This window comes from Ammodytes marinus (genome assembly GCF_949987685.1).
Source record: "Ammodytes marinus genome assembly, chromosome: 23".
NCBI classification, from domain to species: Eukaryota; Metazoa; Chordata; class Actinopteri; order Uranoscopiformes; family Ammodytidae; genus Ammodytes; species Ammodytes marinus.
This window is the reverse complement of record NC_137227.1, coordinates 19089414-19105378: the sequence shown is the minus strand read 5'-3', so window position 1 is coordinate 19105378 and position 15965 is coordinate 19089414. Positions and strand designations below refer to the sequence as shown.

Genomic DNA, 15965 nt, shown 5'->3' with positions numbered 1-15965 from the left:
GGAGAGCGAGAGAGAGAGAGAGGGAAGGAAAGAGAAAAGGATGAATGGATGGATGGATGGATGGATGGACGGACGAGGGACAGAAATACACTCCAGCCACCCCCAGGTATATGTGGTATATCCGGTCGACAGGGGGACAAAATAGTCTGTGTATGTCAGAAAAAAAACAGTCAGATCATAAAAATAGGTTTCAAGTGTGTGTGTGTGTGTGTGTGTGTGTGTGTGTGTGTGTGTGTGTGTGTGTGTGTGTGTGTGTGTGTGTGTGTGTGTGTGTGTGTGTGTGTGTGTGTGTGTGTGTGTGTGTGTGTGTGTGTGTGTGTGTGTGTGTGTGTGTGAACTTCAGGGCAAAATCCCAATTTAGAACCACACAAAAGATATGGAGGATAAGAAAAGAAAAGATAGCCAAGCCAGCTGTAATACCAGACACCAGTTTGTAAACGCTGCCATGCTGAGAAATACAGAGAGAGTTTTGTGGAGCTGATAATAGGCTTAATCACCTTTGTGTCAACTCGTATTGGTGATGGCTTGAATGTAACCGACATTAATTTCTATTAAAAAGTTGCGCACTATAGCTTTAAGTTGACTCCATTCTAACTGCCGTTGTGGGGGCGGCCATTTGTTTGCAGTAATCATCGGTTAGGTCTGAGTTGTCTTTATAATCGACTACAGCTGGTCTGTCCCTCCTCATCTCTCTCTCTTTCTTTCCCTCCCTCTCTCTCTCCATCTCTCTCCCTCCATCCCTCTCTCTGTGTGTGTCTCTCCCTCTCTCTCTCCCTCTCCCCTCCCTTTCTCTCTCTGTCTCTCTCACTCTCCATCTCTCTCTCACTCTCTCTCTGTCTCCATATCTCTCTCTCTCCCTTTCTCTCTCTCTCCATTCCTCTCTTTCTCTCTCTCTCTGTCTCCATATCTCTCTCTCCCTATCCCTTTCTCTCTTTCTCTCTCTCTCTCTCCATCCCTTTCTCTCTCTGTCTCTCTCACTCTCCATCTCTCTCTCACTCTCTCTCTGTCTCCCTTTCTCTCTCCATCCCTCTCTTTCTCTCTCTCTCATGACAAGTTAATAAGGGATGTTCACAGACCCCCACCTGTGCTCTAAACACCGTCTAACTGACAGAACACACACATAAAAATAACTTGCATTGAAGTAAAGGAACATCGAAAAAATCTATGTAATTAGAGAAACGAATGACAAAAAAGGGGGGATTAAATAAAGGAGGAGAGGAGAGAGGAAGAGAAGTTCGAAAAGAAAATAAGTTTATTGTCTGAGTCAAACTGAGGCAATATTAAAGGTGCTACGAGGAACTTTCAGTTTGTGTTAATTCTAGCGCCCCCCTTTGGACAAAAAGCGGTAGTGTTTTTACCACGTCAGCTGTTGTTCCTGGTGAGCGTATACCCATGACAAAGGCATTAAGAAAAACTATATAAAAAATAGCATTATTTGCACTGATGGTCTCGTTTGCTGTTACATGTCATTTATGATCATCAGAGGAAAAATTTTACTGTTTTCAGAAATATTTAAAAGTTTCTCGTAGCGCCTTTAAACAAAAGTATTTTCAAAGTAAAAGTCCCCATGCTGCAGCTGAAGTGTGTGTTATCAGATCACATTGAAATGAATGGGCCTTAGTTTATAACAGGGATTATTAAACCTCTTAATATAATATGCAAAGATCCTGTGAAATTGGTAAAAGGGAAATTGAGCCTCATAGCCTAGACTGAGGTCCCATGAGTGTCCCTGTATTAATTAAAAAATTCCAATTATTCCCCCTTTCTTTACCTCTCTCTCCCTCCCTCTCCTTCTGCTTCCCTCTCCTTCTCTCTCTCCCTACCTCCCTCTCTCTCTCCTTCCCTCTCTCTCTTCCTCTCTCTCCTACCCTCCCTCTCTCTCCGTCCCTCTCTCTCTCCCTCTCCTCCCTCTCTCCCCCTCTCTCCCTCTCTCTTCCTCTCTCTCCCATCTGGTGGCTACCATTTATTTCTCCCTCTCTCCCTCCCTCTCTCTTTCCCTCTATCTCTCCCTCCCTCCTTCCCTCTCTCTCCCCTCTCTCTCTCCTTCCCTCTCTCTCTCTCTCCTTCCCTCTCCCCTCCTCCCTACCTCCCTCTCTCTCCCCTCCTCCCTCCCTCTCTCCTCCTCTCTATCTATCCCTCCCTCTCTCTCCCCTCCTCCCTACCTCCCTCCCTCTCTCCCTCTCTCCCCCTCTCTCTCTCACTCTTTTTAAATCTCTTCACAGCAAAAGGTGTTAGGAGGTGACTTCTATAACAAAGTGTGTGGTCATCTCAAACTGCTGGAGAAGGAATACTTCGGACTGGAGTTCAGACATCACAGCGGCAACTACGTGAGCCACACACACACACACACACACACACACACACACACACACACTCTCACACACACACACACACACACACACACACATTCACATTCTCTCTCACACACACACACACACACACACACACACACACACACACACACACACACACTCTCACACACACACACACACACACACACACACACACACACACACACACATTCACATTCTCTCTCACACACACACACACACACACACACACACATTCACATTCTCCCACTGTTACAACCTGGCTCAACGGTTGTAGCAAACAAAGGGGAGGCCACACATAGTCTGAATAAACATAATAGGTTTAATAAAGAATAAAGTGAACAACCAAGTAGAACAGAAACAAAAGTGCAGGCTGCAGGGCAGGGAAGGGAAAAGTCAAGCAGGCAGGGCTGCTTTATATGCTCCTCATCAAGCCTGCTCAGGTGAGCTGCATCCCGGTAACGATGATGTGGCTCCGCCCACCAGCTCCCTGCAAAACAGAGCAGACCAGAAGCACCAACACCTCAAGGCACACCCTGTGGCCGTCACACCACACACACACACACACACACATTTGTACATACTTTGACATTCATTGACATAATGCATTCCCTAGCCCCTTACCCTAACCCTAACCATCAAAACTAAATGCCTAACCCCAACCCTTACACTAACCCTAACCATCAAAACTAAATGCCTAACCCCAACCCTTACACTAACCCTAACCATCAAAACTAAATGCCTAACCCCAACCCTTACACTAACCCTAACAAAAACCTAATTCATACCTGAACCTTAAAACCTAGTGTTAACCCTCAAACAGCCCTTTAAAGCCCTGTTCCAAAATGCTCACTCCTAAGGTCTAAAACGCAAATTGATTCTCGAAAAAATACTCCCACCCCCACCCCCACACACACACACACACACACACACACACACACACACACACACACACACACACACACACACACACACACACACACACACACACACACACACACACACACACACACACACACACACACACACACACACACACACACACACACACACACACACACACACACACACACACACACACAGAGAGTAAAGCAGTCCTTGTTTCTCTTGCAGGTGTGGTTGGAGCTACTAAAGCCTCTGGCCAAACAGATTACATGTAAGTTCCCAAAACGTTTTCTCTTCAGTTTTACAGTGAGAAACTAAAAGTTTAAAGTCAACATGAAGTCAACGGAAGTCAGGATTATAAAAACATATTTCACATATTTCTCGTCTGTCCGGCGGGAGGAGTGTTAGCGCCATGGGAGAGGATTACTTTTTCTTTTTGAGGAGAACGTTTTATATATTTTTTTAATTATGCTCTTGGAGAAAAAGGCGAAAATGTTGAAGGAAAAGTGTAAATACAATGTAGACCGTCCACTCAACAGCTTGAACCCCGGAATGACTTCTGTCGACTTTAAACCTGCAGTGTGTAGAATTTTGGGTTTTATTTCCTAGCAGATTTTGTAGAAAGTAATTATAATATCCATAGGTACATTTAATTTAGTGCATAATAGCTGAATTTTTTTTTTTTATTATTTTCTTTCCCTTAGAAAGGGTCTCATATATGTCCATATTTCTGCATATTTTGGACCAAGGCCTAGTGCCGCCATATTGAAAGTGTCATAGTTGGGATGTCATCAGGTGCATTGTTTAAAATTTAGAATTGTTCTTGTCCTTCAAGGCCACTGTAGCTTCTGTTATTATTCTAAAGGGTTGGGGTTACCCAGGGAGTGTTGCATTCTAGAACTTTGTAGAACTGTCTTGATGATGTCATATTACACACTGCACCTTCAACACTCAGCAACAAAACAAAGTCTACAGTAACAGTGCAGTCAACATGAACGTTAAAAGAATAAAAAAAATATTTCACATATTTCTTGACTGCCCCAAAAAAACAACCCTGTTCATTAATTTTGTCTTTATTTCGAACAAAAAAAATTTTAAATAAAAAAAGCGAGTATGACACTTCATACAAACACACGAAACATGAAACAACAGAGAGAGAGAGGGAGGGAGAGAGAGAGAGGGAGAGAGAGGGAGGGCGAGAGAGAGAGAGAGAGAGAGAGAGGGAGAGAGAGGGAGAGAGAGAGCGAGGGAGGGAGGGAGAGAGAGGGAGGGAGAGCGGGAGGGAGAGGGAGAGAGAGGGAGAGAGGGAGAGAGGGAGGGAGGGAGAGAGAGAGAGAGGGAGTTTGAGAATGCTTTTCCTCTAATAACTTTCTAAATGTTCAATAATTATAAAGTTTCAAAAACAACATTTACAAGACAAATTTAGTGTCTATGTCCGAAAAGGCTTTGTTGTCCTCCCATTCGTTGTGCTACGTTAAAATATTGTTTTTCTTTCCTTCTTTCTCCAGACACCAGCGATCTGTTCTTCAGGTTTATAGTGAAGTTCTTCCCCCCAGACCCGGGACAGCTAAAGAGAGGCCTCACCAGGTAACAGCTCTCTATGGTTGTGTTGTTAAAGCCCTACTAACATCCTCCCTCCTACATACTCAACATGTATATACTACATATTCTCTACTTAACCATCCATTGTGTATGCGAGGTTCGTCGGACCGTTTACACTGAAGTATACAGAAGCAATAAAGAATAAAAAAAAATTACTTCTGTGTCGTCTGAAAAGACGCAATGCATTGTGGGGGCGGTTGAGTGGGAAAAGTAACCTATCGATCCTTAACACAAAATCTTTACCGGAAGTTAGAACTCAACCGGGCATTTAGCGCCTACACAAACTCGCATACACAACCACAGCATACTCAAATTGACTTCTAAATGAGTATGAGTAGGATGTTAGTAGTGCTTTTAGTATGAGTAGGACGTTAGCAGTGCTTTTAGTATGAGTAGGACGTTAGCAGGGCTTTTAGTATGAGTAGGACGTTAGCAGGGCTTTTAGTATGAGTAGGACGTTAGCAGGGCTTTTAGTATGAGTAGGACGTTAGCAGTGCTTTTAGTATGAGTAGGACGTTAGCAGGGCTTTTAGTATGAGTAGGACGTTAGCAGGGCTTTTAGTATGAGTAGGACGTTAGCAGGGCTTTTAGTATGAGTAGGAAGTTAGTAGGGCTTTTAGTATGAGTAGGACGTTAGCAGGGCTTTTAGTACGAGTAGGATGTTAGTAGGGCTTTTCGACGACAGCCATTGTTATATATACTATACAGGTGCATCTGTAAAAATGTAATTGAAATTAAAAAAGCGTTTCATGATATTAATTTTTTTTAGATGCAACGGTACTGTGTACTCTTATAAAATGTCACTTTCTAACACATGGAATCAATGAGTCATATATTGTGTGTGTGTGTGTGTGTGTGTGTGTGTGTATAGGTATCTTTTTGCCTTACAGATAAAGCAGGACTTGTCTAACGGCAGTCTGACTTGTCATGACAACAGCGCCGCCCTGCTGGTCTCTCATATACTGCAGTGTAAGAGTCCACACACACACTGGTTAAATACACATTTCATTTCTTAAATACAGTTAAAGTAGGAATTTAAAAGGGGCTATGAGAAACTTTTAAATATTTCTGAAACAGTCTCATTATTCCCTCTGATGATCATAAATTACATGTAACAGCAAACGAGACCATCAGTGCAAAGAATGCTATTTTTATATAGTTTTTCTTAATGCCTTTGTCATGGGTATACGCTCACCCAGGAACAACAGCTGGCGTAGTAAAAACACTACCGCTTTAGTCGAAAGGGGCAAGAATGAACACAAACTGAAAGTTCCTCAGAGCACCTTTATCTTTGTAGGTTAAAGTACAAATTGGAGGCAACTTGTACTTGAGTATTCCTATTTCATTCAAGTGTGTGTGTGTGTGTGTGTGTGTGTGTGTGTTTGCAGCAGAGTTAGGGGACTACGATGATGAGTTGGACTGTCATCACTTAGAGATGAAACATTACGTCCCAAACCAGGAATATCTAGACCACAAGATCATCAAGTTTCACAAGAGACACAGGTACACACACACACACACACACACACACACACACACACACACACACACACACACACACACACACACACACACACACACACACACACACACACACACACACACACACACACACACACACACACACACACACACACACACACACACACACACACACACACACACACACACACTCCTGTCCACTGCCGGGGATCCAACCAGAGACCTCATGGTTACTGGGAGGAACCAGAGACCTCATGGTTACTGGGAGGAGGAACCAGAGACCCCATGGTTACTGGGAGGAGGAACCAGAGACCTCATGGTTACTGGAAGGAGGAACCAGAGACCTCATGGTTACTGGGAGGAGGAACCAGAGACCTCATGGTTACTGGGAGAAGGAACCAGAGACCTCACTAGTTGGCCCCTCTCAACTCTAGGACATTCTCACACCCGAAAAAGGTTGCAAATCTTGGCCTAGTCCATGTAGAGCCTTAAAAGTCAACAAGAAGATCTTAAAATCAATTCTTAAACCAAACAGGGAGCCAATGTAAGGAAGCTTAAACAGATGTGTTGTGATAGTTATGGTTCAAACTTGATTGGTTAATATACTTTATTCAATTAATAGTTAATATTCTCTCTCCCTCCCCCGTCCTCTCTATAGATAAATTAACTTGATTGGCTCATACACTAACTTTATCTCTCCCCCCAAAGAGGTGCGTCTCCGGCGGACTCAGACAGCCAGCTGCTGGAGGTCGCCCGTAAGCTGGACATGTACGGGATCCGACCGCACGCTGCCCACGACGGGGAGGGAATGAGAATCAACCTGGCCGTCACGCACTCTGGAGTACTGGTGTTTCAGGTACACACACACACTCTAACACAGACAGACAGACAGACAGACAGACAGACAGACAGACAGACAGACAGACAGACAGACAGACAGACAGACAGACAGACAGACAGACAGACAGACAGACAGACAGACAGACAGACACACACACTCTAACACAGAGACAGACAGACAGACAGACAGACACACACACACACACACTCTAACACAGAGACAGACAGACAGACAGACACACACACAGAGACAGACAGACAGACAGACAGACAGACAGACAGACAGACAGACAGACAGACAGACAGACAGACAGACACACACACAGCTACAGCAATCCTCATCTGTGCGTCGGTACTGTTGAGTTCACACTTTAATCGTTCCGTGCCTGATGAAGCCTGAACCTTTTCCTAAAACAACTTTTCAAGTGGTCCCACGTCTATCATGATTAACTATTGTCGTGTACCAACATACAGTGTAAATTACTCTTCTTCTTCTGTGGTTTCCAGGGAAACACCAAGATCAACACGTTCAGCTGGGCCAAGATCCGCAAACTGAGCTTCAAGCGCAAACACTTCCTCATCAAACTCCACGACAAAGTTGGGGTGAGGACCTTCCCTGGCTCAATGCTTAATGTGTTGTCGACTGAATGTGTGTGACTGCATTAGTTGAATATTTACTGTGTATGTGGGCTGTTGGGTTGTCACAATAGTAGAATTTCAAACTCAATATCGAAAATCAAATCAGTTTTATTTGTATAGCCCAAAATCACAAATACATTTGTCTCAGTGGGCTTTACATTTCATACAATATGATATATGATACAATATGACACCCTGCCCTTACACCCTTAGCTCGGCTGAGAAAAAACTCCCAGTAAAAACCCTTTGCCCAATACTATTATCAATACCGCGGGGGAAATATAAATAAAAAAATATAATACTTGGAGGCATGCTTTATATACTGTATGTCTTGTGTTATGTCTTGTTTTTTGGTTATATTTAGTTTCTTGATTTTTTAAAAATGTTTCAAGTAAAGTCTTGAACGAGTGTATGGTCTATGAATTGGAAAATTACTGAAATCAACTGAAATAAACTAAACTAATCTTATGTCCCTCCAGCCATCATGTAAGGACACACTGGAGTTGTCCATGGCGAGTCGAGATGTGTGTAAGTCCTTCTGGAAGATGTGTGTAGAGTACCACACCTTCTTCAGACTGGCAGAAGAACCCAAGACCATTCACAAAACCCTGCTCTCCTCTAAGGGTTCCAGCTTCAGATACAGGTAAGGGACACACGCAGAAACCTACTGAAAACAACTCACTACATGCTTTGAATTAAAGGTGTGTGTGTGTGTGTGTGTGTGTGTGTGTGTGTGTGTGTGTGTGTGTGTGTGTGTGTGTGTGTGTGTGTCTGTGTGTGTCTGTGCCTGTGCGCAATAGTCTCCAAATCTGTCTTCAAAGGTGCAACAAGGAACTTTGAAATATTTATGAAACAGTCTAATCTTTCCTCTGATGATCATAAATTACATGTAACACACAGAAACGTACCAAAAAGTCAAGTTGTTTTAAAAAAAATCTATCATGTTTTTTTTGTCTAGCTGATCTCTTTGTGTTTATAATTATTTTGTGAGTTTATTGAAACAGTCAAACAATTTCTCCTCTGATGATCATGAATGGCATGTAACAGCAAAACAAGACCATCAGTGCAAAGAATTATATTTTTATATAGTTTCTCTTAATGCCTTTGTCATGGGGTATACGCTCACCCAGGAACAACAGCTGGCATAGTAAAAACACTACCACTTTTGTCCAAAGGGGGTGCTAGAATGAACACACACTGAAAGTTCCTCGGAGCACCTTTAAGCAGTTGTTTTTAAATTATTTCTCTCATACTTCCTGATTTTTCATGTATGATTGTGTGTGTCAGTGGGCGAACCCAGAAACAGCTGCTGGAGTGTATGGGATCAGGGGAGAAGAAGCCTTCACACTTTGAGAGGTAAGAATCCATTAAAGATTTATTCATCGAATGATTTAAGTTATTTCTGACCGTCTGTACACATAATCTTTTGGTGCTCTTCTTCTCACTCTTCGTCCAGGATTTACGGTCAGTCGGACTTCGATCCCAGACACTGTCGCTCTTCTCCTGATCTCCTCACTGACGTCTCCAAACAGGTAATGAAAACCATCCATTTACAGAGTCTTTGTTAAAGGAATGCTTCACCCATGAACCAATTTCAAAAATGTTTGCACATTTATACTACATAGGATCTCAGAGTTCAATTCACCTTCATATTTCCACCGGTGAAGTAGAGCTTTATTAAGTTTAATATCTTTGGGGGTTATTACGGTACTTTGGACATTCATACAGTCGTTCAGTTTTCCATTGACTAAACATTTAATCCAGAAAATAATTAGAACGATTAATTGATAGTGAAATTATCGTAAATTGAATTGAAGGCCTTATAAGTCAAATCCACAAAAACCTACATGTGTATGTATCTCCCCTTCTACAGATGTACGAGCACTCCAGCCCTTTCCCTCGGTCCGGGGGTCACGACTTAGCCGTCCACAGTCACGACGAATTTGACCCTCATCCCCGTGACAACAGCCCAACCGGCGGGGTGCGTACCAAACGGAGCCAGTCCTCCTCAGAAGTCACCCAGCGGACTCCTCACCCTCTCTCTCTCTCCCAAGTCTCTCCGCTCTCTCCATCCCTCCACCGTTTCGCCCCTTCGCCGAAATTCCGATCGTCCTCCACTTCTACGATCGAGGACTTGCGAGGAGCGGGACGTGTCGCGACCCAGCGCCAAGCCCAAAGGTTAGCCGGCGTTTACGGGAACCGATCGAGACGCAGACCAAATCCCCAACCGGACCCGGACGCAAATCAGCAGCTGGTTCTCCTGTACCCGAATAGCCCGGCGTACCAGTATCACCCGGTTCTACCAACGTTCCCCTTAGCGGGTTCTATGCCCCTCAATCGACACCACCACCATTTAACGGATTACGTCGCGGTTTCGTCACTGGAGCGATTCCCGCAGACGAGAAGAAGGGATTACGTGACTATGGACGGACTATCGCACCCGTCGTTCTATCCGCATAGCGACAACGATTATTATTCGCCGGTTATGTCGCATATGAGAAGAAACGTCCGCCCGTCGGGATCAGGAGGGCTGGGATTGGCTAGAGTGTACCAACCAGGAAGTAACGGAGCGAGGCTATTGGCTGTCGGACGTACGGAGGCGGGACATTACAGCGACGACTCCAACTTCCTCCCCGGTTTGCCTCGTCGCGTCGCTAGCCAACCGGATGTCAAGTTCCACCTTTCGAGGAGCGCAAACCCGGGATTTAACCCAGCAAATGAGTTCCGTCCCTTGGGTTACTACCCGCATTTGACGCGCCCCTCCAGACCAAACTACCTCCCGTTAAATTCGTCCCCTTTGCCAGATAGACCAAGTTCTCTGTGTATGATGGGAGCTGGTGGTGCCAGGGGGAGTTACAGCGATTCGGACCCGGAGGTTTTCTATCCGTATTACGTCCCGCCAAAACACCCGGTCGGGAAGTTGGTTCGGCCGGCGGGATTGGCCCGGATGAGGTTTTCCTCCGGGAGTCTTCAGCTGGACGAGGAGGAAGAGGGGGATGAGGGAGAGGAGGGGAAGAAAGAAGGGAAGGGGGAAGACGAGAAGAAAGAGAAGAGTAAAGGAGCATCGAAGGTTACTGAAGTCACACTGTAGATAGACGAAGACATTTTTACACATGGAAACTCAAATCACACTCTAAACTGTGGATGGCAGTGCCGAATCAATCCATTGTGTGGGACGAGATAAAAATCAACAGTAAATGATAGGCCCCCTGAGCCCCCCTCCCCTCTGACATTCGGTGCCCTAGAAAAACGGCCTATTTCGCCTAGAGCCGCCCCTGTTGGTTTAAAGAACAAATTACATCCACCACAGACTTGATAAAACAAGACAATTGTCACGCCTCATATTCTTATAGTAGGCCATTGTATTTTTTTTAAGGTGTATTGGCGGATTAAGTGCAGTTCTTGCCTTGTTTTAGCGAATAACTATTCTTCTTAAAAATGTATCTCTGCCTGCTCTTTAGTAGCCACATTACGGGTAAAATCCTAGCACATTTTGAGGATTATTAGTCTCTGTAAAATTTTATTGATTAGCTCTAGCTCAGCATCTGCAATAGCCTCGTTTGTAGCTACTAACCTGCCTGTTGCTAGCCAAGGAGAAATAGCATTTTAACAACAAAATCTGGCAATCCATCCATTTGTGAAAATCTGGGCAAAATGTCTTAATTCTTTTTCCTTCTTTGAAAAAAGAGCTTGCCTTCCGAAGCGACAACAAGCACAAACGTAGGTCTATGGCATTTCAGCTAGTTTGGGCAACTTCAGGTGGCTAACATTAGCTAGCAGAAATCAGGCTTGATGGCTTGTCAAAATGAATGAAAGGAGCAGTCAAGTAAAAGTGGATATTTGTGCTACGTTTTTGAAGTATCTGGTTTTGCAAGTCCATTGCTTAATTGGACACTAGCCCTGCGTTCCAAATCACATACTATTTCTTTTTACTACACTACATACTAAAGCACAGAAGAGTTTTAGGGCCACAGACAGGAGAGAGGAAAAAATCAGACATGGATTTTTTTTTCTTTTCTTTTTTTCATTATATCGAGAAATGTCAAGAATAAAGACGAATACTCCAAAATGCTATTGGAGTTAGTGGGGCATTTATATATTTTCAGCACACTACAATTGACGTGCATGTATTGGGACGTCCTAAATCTTTTTCTGCCATACTAAATAGTATGGAAGTATGGGAATTGGAACGCAGGGCTGGTAATATTTAAATATTCACAACAGTGATGATTTTGGCTGAATCATTCTTGCACAATAAGTTCTCAAAGTTACGTTTCAATATTTTTGTTTTCTGACATTTTACTGAAGAGAGAAATAAATGTGAATAAACAGCTGCCATGAACTGGAAAAATTACTGAAATTGCATAAACAAGTCTTACAATGTTCTGTAGGCTACTCACCAAAACCTGGATATCTGAAAACAGCATCTCCGTTACGTTTGGGTTAAACTTGGCCAAAAAGATAATTCCTAAGACATTAAAATGAAGTCTTTAGTGTGATGGATATGTAGGTAAGGTTTGTGGGTGTGTATTTGATATTTGATATGAACAGTTCTTGTAAAAATGAGTAGAACATGTGAATGAAAGTGGTTTATAAAACAAAACTATTTGTAAATAAAGGTTTATGCCTATACAAGGAAGAGAACTGTGGTCCATTAAATAAAATGCAATACAAATTATGAATTAAATTAATCTGGTATGTCTTCTACAAATTTATCATATTATTCGATATTGGGTAATTTTAACATAGCAATCAGATCATATGCAATTATTCAAGACACATTGTGAATAACAGAAATATAAAAGGTTCTCCGAGGATCAAAAGCGGTAGTGTTTTTACCACGCCAGCTGTTGTTCCTGGGTGAGCGTATACCCATGACAAAGGCATTAAGAAAAAACTATATAAAAATATCCTTCTTTGCACTGATGGTCTTGTTTGCTGTAACATGTCATTTATGAACATCAGAGAAGAAAAATTAGACTGTTTCAGAAAATATTTAAAAGTTCCTCGTAGCACCTTTAAAATATAGAAAAAATAGGCGACAATTTTATTTTTCTCAATCAAACTTAAATATTTATTCATAAAACTCTAAGTCCCGCTACAAAACAAAGGAGAGTACATGTCTATAAAATCTCACATCTTTCATTTTACACGTCCCCCCTTCAACAAGCATTTTTCGAATCCCTTATGATATATAAAAAGACAAAAAAAATATACAACGACCAAGTTTTATAGTGTCTTTGGTACAAACTTATCAGTAATGCCTTTTGATTACAGCTCCCTTCATACTCCTTGAAAAGCTTCTGTGCTTCTTTTCCACACACACACACACACACACACACACACACACACACACACACACACACACACACACACACACACACACACACACACACACACACACACACACACACACACACACACACACACACACACACACACACACACACACACACACACACACACACACACACACACACACACACACACACCATTAAAAATCAACTTTTGGACACAGATATTGAAAAAGGACAGCAGTCTTTTCATGAGTGAGTGGAATGTGCGGTTGTGCCCTGCTTTAAGATTGTTGTGATATTTACATAACTGAAATAATATTATTCAAACCAGGTACGTTCTAAAGTTGCTTAGCGACCAAAAACAACATCAAGAATTCGCCATTAACAGCATTTATTTTAACCACTAATTTTAGCGCTAACAGTGAAAGACCTACAATGCTGCTGGTTGTAACCACACTGGATTTAACCATTTTGTACATATTCAGCTCTGGAAAAAATTAAGGGACCACTCCAAATGTTCAGTGTCTCTGGTTTTACTATTTATAGGCATATGTTTGAGTAGAATGAACATTTTGATTTTATACTATAAACTGCTGACAACATTTCTAACACATTCCAATAAATTGTTTATGTCATTAAGAGCATTTTCATTAAGTTATGTCGAGATGAAGATTTAAGAAAAATCCAGACTGGTCTATTATTTTTTTTCCAGAGCTGTAGGTGGTAACGTTATATCTGGACTAGCAATTGTGTGATTAACTTGGATATTTGAGACATATTTAGTACCTGAATTTAGCTAGCTACTTTTACAACAGCTACAACAGTAATTTTCTAGCTAGCGTGCGTACTTGTTAGCTTGCTGGATAGCCAGGCTAAAGACCATTAGCGTCGGAAAAAAAAATTGGGATATATTGTATAAAAATGTATTTGTTTTGAACATGGATGGTGGATTACCTATTTTAAAAAGCATTTATACATATTTATTTATTGATTTCTGTAAAAATAGCGGAAAAATACAAACTTTAACCCTTTAAAAAAAACGGTGTTGAAGGTAAGACCTGGCTAACGGGATCAGGGAACTGTAATTAAAAAAAAAGGCATTACTGAAAAAAACAACAAAAAACATATGTATTATTGGCATATAATCCGTTTCTCTCTCAAGTGCTACTGAACAAACATATCGACATCTACAGAGTCAAGGCGAGGCATGACACAAAACATACACCACTGCTGAATGACAAGAGCCCTCTTCTATATATATATATATTTCTGTGTGGTTTTAAAAAATTATTAAAAATAAAAATCGGTTAAAATTTTGACTTGTACTTTTTCTTTTTTTTGGAAAATGACAGATAGCACAAATAATTAAGGCACGTGGCGGTGATTCAGGAAGTTTGAACATAACTTAAAAGTAGATTTATGTAAGGGACAGTTTGAGTTAAGTGTGAAGAACTGCTAGGCTATTCAAAACGTATTCAAAAATCAATCTCAATAAAAACAAATAGAAAAAGGAGAAAGTGTATGGCCATAGAAATGGGAAAACGAAAAAACCACAACAGAAAACTTAAGATTGTATTTTTCGAAATGTTTAAGATCGTTCAGTTGGTAACAAAACGCAGCTGTCTAACAAATTAAAAAAACGGGAGAAAAAAGGGTCTTGAATCAGCAGCAGTGAATATATTTATATATATATAATATATAGTGTATATATTACATTAGTAGTGTGTGTGTGTGTGTGTGTGTGTGTGTGTGTGTGTGTGTGTGTGTGTGTGTGCAGCGAGGAGACATCGCACAGCAAGTCTCCTCCGGTTCCCATCATGTAAGACACAGTCTCTCTCTCTTCACAAAACCAACTTCCTCTTTTCAATATTTCCATCCTTCAATTGGTCGTAAATCTAAGGGAGAGAAAAAACAAGAATTCTTTTAAACATATCTACTAAAGCACATTTTATTTCAACTGTATTTCATTATTATTCCATAATTCATTTCAGCCTAGTGGTGGTAGCCATTTTGGATTTTTGAATTTTTTTTAGCCATTGTCTGCAATATTTTAGCCGTCCATACTTGCCTTCAACAATTTAAATGAAGCACATTTACAGAAATGCGGATGTTTAGTCTAAAGTAAGAGGCAGACATCTTGTGAATAAAACTATGGTTGAGTGAGATGGTGAGGAGTAATATAATTATTTTTTTAAATATATTTACATATATTTTTTTGATCTTTATTAAACCAAACAGGTCATTAAAAACAAATTCTTATTAACAAAGACGTCCGGGCTTAAAATAAACCAACATTAAGCCCTAAAAACATGGTGAGAATATCATTTTAATAAAGACAAATGAACAAAAAAAGCTTAAACGAAAGAGGCGATAGATAGATAGATAGACAGACAGACAGACAGACAGACAGACAGACAGACAGACAGATAGATAGATTTCTGACCTTGCGAGGATGTGTGTGACCATCCTGTCTGTGATTCCGGGACAAACGTCCTCGGCCAATCGGATGTTTCGCTCCAGTTCCTCGATTGCGATTCGCTGCTCGGAATGCTCCTTGTGCTGCTGCTTCAACTACAACAATATAGACAACAGAAGAAGAAATGTTATATGTTATTCTGCACCCTCTGTATTTATGCACTTTTTGTCTCTAATAACATATCGTGAGCATTTTTTAAAAGCCTGATTTGGATTAAAAAAATAATAAAAATAATAAAAATGTAAGACTTTTATTTGTATTATTTCTATAACAATGTTACTAAAAACATAAATAACAGAAAAATAAATGTAATATTTAAATCTGCCCCCTCTGTATTTTTACAAGAAATCATGAGTTTGATTTAATTACTTGAGGAGGAATGTACGTTCTACAATTACACTAATTACACATTGAA

The 15965-nt window shown here is 41.3% G+C and overlaps 2 protein-coding genes across 2 annotated transcripts in view; one reads left to right on the top strand and one right to left on the bottom strand.

Moving 5' to 3' along the window:
- LOC307269160 (FERM domain-containing protein 7) overlaps positions 1-10868 on the top strand; it is a gene marked incomplete at both ends in the record, with an annotated part of 11785 nt that extends 917 nt beyond the window's left edge. The window contains 11 exons of the mRNA XM_080052005.1: positions 2223-2327; positions 3444-3486; positions 4724-4802; positions 5688-5785; positions 6205-6319; positions 7007-7154; positions 7646-7741; positions 8257-8420; positions 9065-9133; positions 9234-9309; positions 9651-10868. Of these exons, the coding sequence (XP_079908131.1) occupies positions 2223-2327; positions 3444-3486; positions 4724-4802; positions 5688-5785; positions 6205-6319; positions 7007-7154; positions 7646-7741; positions 8257-8420; positions 9065-9133; positions 9234-9309; positions 9651-10868 (2211 nt within the window). The remainder of the gene's footprint in view (positions 1-2222; positions 2328-3443; positions 3487-4723; positions 4803-5687; positions 5786-6204; positions 6320-7006; positions 7155-7645; positions 7742-8256; positions 8421-9064; positions 9134-9233; positions 9310-9650) is intronic.
- A 1974-nt stretch (positions 10869-12842) lies between these two features.
- Positions 12843-15965, bottom strand: part of stk26 (serine/threonine protein kinase 26) — a 36867-nt gene continuing 33744 nt past the window's right edge. Inside the window, exons 11-12 of the mRNA XM_080052007.1 lie at positions 15518-15645; positions 12843-14969 (exon numbers count right to left, since the gene is read on the bottom strand). Of these exons, the coding sequence (XP_079908133.1) occupies positions 14954-14969; positions 15518-15645 (144 nt within the window). The 3' untranslated portion in view covers positions 12843-14953. The remainder of the gene's footprint in view (positions 14970-15517; positions 15646-15965) is intronic.